Source organism: Ostrinia nubilalis, chromosome 16, assembly GCF_963855985.1.
Source record: "Ostrinia nubilalis chromosome 16, ilOstNubi1.1, whole genome shotgun sequence".
Classification (NCBI taxonomy): Eukaryota; Metazoa; Arthropoda; class Insecta; order Lepidoptera; family Crambidae; genus Ostrinia; species Ostrinia nubilalis.
Genome location: NC_087103.1, coordinates 5,607,267 through 5,615,338, shown reverse-complemented (window position 1 = coordinate 5,615,338; position 8,072 = coordinate 5,607,267). Strand labels below are relative to the sequence as shown.

Genomic DNA, 8,072 nt, shown 5'->3' with positions numbered 1-8,072 from the left:
TTACATTTAATTTTGCTGGAATAGCCTAAACTTACAAAAAAACTATTTCAGTTTTTGTCTTAATTAAAAACATCCTATATACGCCCGAAGTTTCTAGTATTTTGATACCATTTGGAATATCTTTAATTATTAATTCAAGACGCTACAAAACACAAACGTTTAATACCGTTCTTAATTAGGAATTTGCTGGGAGGCGAATGTTAACGACATTGATATAAAAACGAAAACAGTGTTTTTTAATTGTGCGAATTCTTTTGTTTCTCGTAAACTCATTTTGCAAGTGACGTCTCCTGCGTTTTATGTTCCTCTAATTCAAAGCAATGAACTTTTTAAGTGCTTCTTATTATAAAATGTAATTACAATTCTTTTAAGTTAGCATTTTCCTCATTCATTTGGGTAAACAACTTTCGTCATAATTTTCAATTAAAACTTATTCGCAAAGCACAAGGGACGTAAATAAAACACTAAATTACAAATACATTTATTTATAAAACATAGTTTAACTTTATATCAAACACGTAAAATAGAACTTTAGGCATTGGTTAAGTATCCTCAAGCGGTTCTCTTGTCATTCACAACTTAAGATATTAATTAATTTTGTTTTATTTACACTTATTTTAAACTCAAGTCGCAATTAGAGTTACTTTAATTCACGCGAGACGCCTGTTACACTTAGTTTGAAAGATAACTTTCCTACAACTTATATTTTCGATTTATTTTACACAAGGGAAATTTAGTCAGATTGTAAAATTATTTAGTACTGTAGATTTTCTATCGAAACTTAAAACATTACAAATCAGGCATACTTTTTCATGAACTTGAGTAGATACTTAAGTTTAGGCATTTCTATGTTATGAATGCATCTATTGAAGTCTCCTATGACCTTGACTGAGTGCGTCATCATCCTGGAGATGATGTCTTTGAGGCACACGCTGAGGTCTGACACCTCTTTGAATCCATGGATGGCTATTTCTGCCATCACCACTGGGAATGGCGAAGTTTCGTACAGGAACTGAAATAAAAGTACACAAAAATTATCGTCGATGAAATGATGACGTTGGCTGGCTTTTTGGGTAGAGATCAAAAGGCTTTGAAATTTCGTTGAAGCCTCGTTATCTGTTGACGCTTTCCTTAAATGTATGACAGTGGGATGTTCTCTTATTTAATTTTGCTACAATTAGCTGTGGAAGTTCTTCAATATACTTTTTCTTACTAGTTAGTTCATACGTTGAGTTAGATTAACTTAAGTCTCATTGGTTTTAGTTCTATAAGACTGTGCTGGCGTACTTTACTAGGTTTTAATGTGAGAATTTCCAGATTGTGTCGTAAAAATGATTAACTATTTGCATGAAGCGCAGTTCGTCTGCTACTAAACTCTAAAATAGTAATATTAATTCAACTTACGACAGTCCTTTCCAAGTCCTGGCTTTCGTGGGAGCAGTTTCCGCCCACCTGCTGTTGCTTCTGGCATTCGAACAGCTTCGAAGCCGAGTACTTCTTCAGATTTTCCAACGTCTCGAAGTGGACTTGGAGTTTCTCTGCAGGAAAACAAAGAAGGATCTTAAACAAAGCAATTAAAAATAAGAACTGACGTTGCACCAGAAGATTTGTGATCGCTTCGAACGTCTCAGTTTGATTTTTCAAGCTCCTATAGGTTTGTTGAATCCACCGGTGACAGAAATTGCTGTTTTTCGTATTCCTTCCTATACATACCTACATACTATTGTCGTGTTTTTATTAAATGACTAATATTCGAAGCTTAATCTAACCAGCTACTCTAAACAAAAACTCGTGTTAGGAGTGAAGAGAGCAGTCAGAATCTGGAACCGTTAGGACATTGTCATCAAATTGGTCCCATTAAGTGAAAAGGAACTGAGCTCAAGTTTATATCTGTGTTTTTATGTAAAAAACATCACCGACTTTGTCCACGTATTATCCTCAAACTGTTTCTTTAGCTTCAAGACATAAAACAGCCGAATAAAAGAATATCACTTTCCTCCTTATCATGACCTTTTACTTCGTCGCGTGTAGGAAGGAACTTTGTTTGTCAAACAATCCTGTATTATAATACACTAGCTTTCCGCCCGCGGCTTCGCCCGCGTGGAATTTTGTCTGTCACAGAAAAACTTTATCGCGCGCGTGCCTGTTTCAAAAACCGGGATAAAAACTATCCTATGTTCTTTCCCGGGACTCAAACTATCTCTATGCCAAATTTCATCAAAATCGGTTGCGAGGTTTAAGCGGGAAAGCGTAACAGACAGACAGACAGACAGACAGACAGACAGACAGAGTTACTTTCGCATTTATATTATTAGTTGGGATTATACAGTTGCCTACATACATGTCTAAATACTAAACACAAATTCTAACGTTGTTTATAATTACGGTTTGTTTTGGACACATTGCCAAAGGAAACTCGCCGAGTCCAAACAAGGAAGTGAACTGCAAATAAAAATGGGCCGCGGTGACAATGGACGTAGCAAACAGTCGTGCGTAAACAAGAAATGTTATGCCTTGCAATTTAATTTACAAGGAAAGTTCTTGGTGATGTTTGCACATAGGGTGTGTTATTCTGAGGTAGAGAAATCTCTTTGGTGGGTCAAAAAAGGAATGATATGTGCCAAGAAGTAAGCGAATTGGAAGGTTGGAGCTGATATAATTTCTCCGTGCACGTAGACTCAGTACCATGAACAACTGTTCTCTTCAATAGTTATTAACTACTTACTATCACTGGTTTATCCGGTGTCTAAGTAGCTCATATGGAAGAGTAGTCGCCCGGCAAGCGAAAGTTCGATTTTTTTAAGTTATTTATTAATTTGGTTCGTTTCAGCTTCCAAATACTTAATCTACTTTTAAACTGTTCATATTCACTTAGAATTTGCTTAAGTCCTATTTGTGCTGACAGAATTTACCAAAATAACCCAGATTTCGTAAAGTAGCTCGCTTATTCAAATGCAGCTTTAAACGAGATTTTAAAATTTCATAAAGATATTCTCGGTGGGAAATTATTACGGAGGTTGTTATTTTAAACATTAACGTACGTGATAATGATGTATTTTCACGTTTTCCGAGTACACCGTAAACAGAACGGTTTTAGTAAACACGCGTAGGAAGATAAACTTACGGGCTGGCATTTAAATTTGTTTTTATGGAAACTTTTTAATGTTGGAAATGGATTACAATTGAAGGTAAATAAAGCGCCCGTGTTGCGGTAAGCCATAGGGTACTTTGTTATATTTTAACTTTATGTGAAATTTTGTTATGTATTACCAATGGTGGGTACGTTTCCTTGTGTCTATGTAATTTTATCGGATCGTAACGATAATGCTTTTTGTAATCGACAGTAAAATCTAAAAGACGAATCTAACGACACCTCTCACGCTAAAATTCAAGCCGTTTAGGCTGTAGGCCGTGCCAAAGAAATATACATACATACACTCGAAAAACATAACCCTCCTTCTGGCGCAGTTGGGTAAAAAACTAATTACGAGTATATGGCTAATTGCTTAGGTAAAAGGGAGTACAAAATGTTTAAAATCTTACTTTCTCGCGAAGATAAATAGACTTGGACCATTACGGTTCTATCTTCTTGGTATGACCAGATCATACATTTGAAGAGCTTTTAATTTAAGCCACTAATATGAAAACATATAATGAAAAATAATACCAACAGCGATTAAAATTTTAATAGCGTGGAGTAAAGCGTGATCAATGCCCGTTACACATACCTAGGTTAGGTACGTTAAGTTTCCCACACCCATTCACAAACGATGCTTGCTTAAGTAAAGCAGCAACGCTATTCGAAGTTGAATGCACAGCGCTGAATAGAGCTCTGTGATTGATTTGCACTAACTCAAGTATTATCTATGAGTAGGTTTTTGGGACCCTGTGTGTCCACGCGCACTGTAAGACCTCATAGTAATGTTTGTGAAACGGCTGTTAGTTTTGTCGCTAAGTATAATCGAGTGTCGGTTTCCTCACAAATAGCTTCGCTACGTGCAGTATTGTTTATTACCTGGTAATCTCTGTACTCTTTGGTACCCCAAGGCGAGGCATAGGGTCACATTCTCGTCTGCTAACTGCAGGTTTTCGCCAAGTAACTTCACTATGCTCTCTTTGCAGTAAGTGCCGTTGCGTGGCTTTCTGTCGTGGATTATTACCTGAAACAAATAGGCATTTTCATTCATGGAAATTTTACCCCATTGTCCGCATTATTACTGAAGATTCTACATAATACATATATGTTGCTCATTTGTTGGGATGTAGACCACTTATTATGTTTTGAAACGTGACTATCTAGTGAAGTCAGTTCATTATTCCAATTTCCCTAGCATTTGTTTTTTTGCGGAATGAAAGTCAAACAACTTTAAAAATAAACTTTATGTTCAACTGCTGAATGCTTAGGCTGAGTTGCACCAACTTACTTTAATCGTAACTATAACAATAACCGGTGTTTTTTGTATGGAGTATAATAGATCTTTGACGTTTGTTAAAGTAAGATGGTGCTACTCAGCCTTAAATTTTGATGTATTGAATTGTTAAATTGATTTTCTAAATTTACTTTATCTTACCTGGAAATATAAAGATATTTGCTCCAAATACACTGTCATGTAGTTGATAGCTTTGTCAGCTTCGTTCTTCATGAGCAGCTTGATCTGCGAGACCAGCGTGTCCATGTCTTCCCTAGACTTCTGGGTCCGCACTTGGATGTCCGCAATGAGGGCACGGTAGCCATTTATTAGGTTGTCTTGGAAATCTGTAGTCTAGGAAAGATAAAATTAGATAGATAAATAAATGATTGATTGCACATATAAATACATATTTTATTTGTATACAGGGTGTAATTTTGTAATGCCACCTAGAGGGGATATACAGGGTGTTAGGTAAATGGGTATATGAGCCGGCACTGGTCCATGTTAACATGGGCATATAAATGGTATGGTGAAGTCAGAAATTTGATATCATCATTTTATTTTTTTAAATTTTCATACAAAAAAAAAAATATATGTAATTAAAATGAAGATATCAATTTTCTGACTTCACCATACCATTTATATGACCCATTTACATAACAACCTGTAGAGAAGACAAGCACATAATTATAAAACTAAAGTAGGTAGTTTTTAGAATTGGAGTAATGTTTCCTGCATTAAAGTGATGTGTGCCGCAGCAATGTATAAAGCAAAGAGTTCCAAAAAGAGCAGAACATTTATTTTTCAGCTCTTGCTAGAAAACGCGCGAAGCGCTAATTACTTCTTTTCATTCTTAACTTACTCAGTAAATAACTATAGGCGCAGTCGAAACATAAATGAAGAATAAATTCAAGCTTTTGATTGGTTTCATTGCAATATTTAGACTAAACATTGGCATGAATCTGTTCAGTGTAGTTTTCTCGTGATACTGCTAGGTAATGCTCGCAATGCTACGGTATTTGCAGTTGACACCAGCCCGGAATATTCAGGTGGCACATTCCAGTTTGATGTAGTATTTGATACCAAACTTAAGACCTATTAAATTAAGCTAGCCTATTAACTAAAGTAGTCATGAATACTTTCACTAATTGGCAATTAAAGCGATAAGCTAATAAAATCTTTGTTTAATACTAAAATCATAAATAAGAACGAAGTTCCAACAACTCTTAAAACCTTAATTAATGATTTGTTAAATTGAGCGTGGCAAATGCCGCCCTGGGCGACGTTTGATGGGCTAAATTTTCCCTATAAACGTTTTAGAGAATACAAAAATGCTTAGTAGGGTGGCAAAAACTTTACGACCAAAGATTTTAAAGGTAGAACCTTAAAGAGAAAAAGTGGCGACAAAACATTTCCTTGCAAAAATAAATTGTTCCTTAGACTTTTCGTAGAAAAACTTATTTTATTTATGGTTCGTGGCGAAACTTCCTTTGAAAAACCGCGCTAATTAGAGTTGCAGTCAAAGTTGTTGAATATATTGTTTTAGATTTTTCAACGTAATGCAGTTTGTACCAGAGTTGTTATTGCGGGTGAGCGCTCACTCCGTTAAGCATGAAATCTGTTCATCATTCGATATATTTACGCATCGTCTGCGTTTTTTTCCAGCGAAGGCATTTATTACCTATATACCTAGGTAAAATCTTTTAGTGCGCTTCATCAATCATGCATAGATTGTAATCTTGCTCTTCAATTTAGAAAAAAAAAAACGATTCGTTTATGACAGCACTCAGACAATCATGAGTTTTCAATTCGTTTCATTTGTTTAGCAATATGAATGCAAAAATTGTAATAACAAATATGAATTGAGTTTTGAAAATGTCTATCAATAGATTCTAATGCCGACTGATTGAGATGTCACGCACAGCTAAAACTAATAAAAAATACATTTCAAATAAGTACCGTATTTTAAAACCTTTCGTTTCTCTTTAGTTAAAAAATATCAATGATATTGCATTAAAAACACGTTTCTACGCACGAAAAACCGTGGGTAAAAAGCGCTACTGGTCTGTTTAATACAAAATAAAAAAAACTTTAGTCAGCAATGAGCAATGAACTGCTTGAAGCAACTAAGTATTCGTTGAACAGCACAATCGCACAAAGGGAACTTACTTGCAACGTCACAACAGTGAAAATGGAGAGAACGGCGAATATGGCGTAGCGACTCATCTCCCTGCTTTGCTTTCACTTCCCATATCAGCATGTTGCGTTCAGCATTTTCAAAACAAAACCTTTTATTTTTCTTTTTGATCACCACCCGTGTTGCCTGCACGCTAACAGTAGAGCGACTGGATGTTTGGTACGAGGTTTGTTTAGATTTGAACAAGTCGAAACACGGTTTGTTATGTTTGTTCAAAATGCGACTGCCGATATGATGACTGTGGTAGCCGCATTGATGTAGTTTATGATCGGTGTTAAATTGTTTTCAGTTAGCGTCATGCGGTTTTAGTGTTCCGCGGTGCTCGAGTGAGACGGGCTAAATAATATAAAAATATATTTTATGCTAGAAGAGAAAATAAACTACGAAAATGGTCCTTCCGATTTCGATTAAAACATTGTAAGATAAGTATTTTGGTCCTTAACAATATTTGAAGCCACAAATAACGAAGGTTTCGGTTTATAATTAAGTTAAAAACTAACTAATAGTGTTTAATCTGATAACACTAAAAAGATTATGGCACAGAAACCAGTTAGATTATATTATTTGTGCAAAAAATATAATGAATGAAGTCCCGCTGAAAGAAAACCCACTCTATGAAAGCGCCATCTATGAGCAATGCATTGAACCAACACTTCGCGCCTTTTCAGGAGTATCCCGGGAAAATCCATAGGGGTCGCTACCGACAGTTTTGCAGCAGGAATTAGATATTTTTCGTTCTAGGCAAAATTATTATAACGTGCTACGGAACCACGGAACTAAATGTATTATTTCAAAACATAGAGTACGACTAATGTTGACAATAATATAGCAAAACTATGAATGTACTTGCCATTCATTCATGATCGTTAGTGACAATAGCGACACAGTTAAATATTTTGTTATGAATTCTATTGGTGAAATGTTACTTCTTTTATGTGATAAAATATTATCATGTAGGTATTTAATATTCAAGCCCTCAAAAATAAAAAGACAAGAAACGTCTAAAAACAAACTTATGGTACAATTTATTGTAAAAAAAAACAGATTTTCCTTAGATTCCAGAGCCATCTGTTCAATACAGCAGGTATTCTCTCATAATTGGTAACTTTTAAGATTAAATGCTGCTCTTAATTTATCATTGAAGAGGTCGCTATTAGTTCTCTTTCAAAGTTTAGCTATCCTCTACTAAATCAAATATTGAAAAAATGTATGTGATTCAAGGTACTGCAATTTTATACTATATTTGATTAGACTTTCATTGGATATGAAAAGTTTCACATTTTGGGTGTTGCTTAAAAGAAATCCGACTTTCTTGCACAGTTGTAAACTTATTATCATCATCATTTCAGCCACAGGATGTCCACTGCTGAACATAGGCCTCCTCGAATGGCTTAACCACATCGCACTGTTGGTAGCGGCCTGCATCCCTTCCCGACCTTTATCAGGTCGTCGGTCCACCTTGT

The 8,072-nt window shown here is 35.4% G+C and overlaps 1 protein-coding gene across 1 annotated transcript; it reads right to left on the bottom strand.

Annotated features, from left to right (window-relative positions):
• Positions 1 to 469: 469 nt before the first annotated feature.
• Positions 470 to 6,850, bottom strand: LOC135079115 (uncharacterized). The gene is made up of 5 exons (XM_063973712.1): positions 6,582 to 6,850; positions 4,572 to 4,763; positions 4,016 to 4,160; positions 1,405 to 1,538; positions 470 to 1,012 (listed from the first exon to the last, which is right to left on the bottom strand). The coding sequence occupies exons 1-5, from the start codon at positions 6,636 to 6,638 to the stop codon at positions 797 to 799; spliced, it is 744 nt and encodes a 247-aa protein (XP_063829782.1). The 5' UTR covers positions 6,639 to 6,850; the 3' UTR covers positions 470 to 796.
• Positions 6,851 to 8,072: the final 1,222 nt, after the last annotated feature.

What these genes read in the sequence shown, in the direction of transcription:
- LOC135079115 (XM_063973712.1), bottom strand. Translation starts at nt 6,638, where the DNA reads ATGAGTCGCTACGCCATATTCGCCGTTCTCTCCATTTTCACTGTTGTG. An exon ending in AAATATCTTTATATTTCCAG is followed by an intron (nt 4,161 to 4,571) that starts GTAAGATAAAGT and finishes TATTTGTTTCAG; the next exon opens with GTAATAATCCACGACAGAAA. An exon ending in AAGAGTACAGAGATTACCAG is followed by an intron (nt 1,539 to 4,015) that starts GTAATAAACAAT and finishes GTTTTCCTGCAG; the next exon opens with AGAAACTCCAAGTCCACTTC.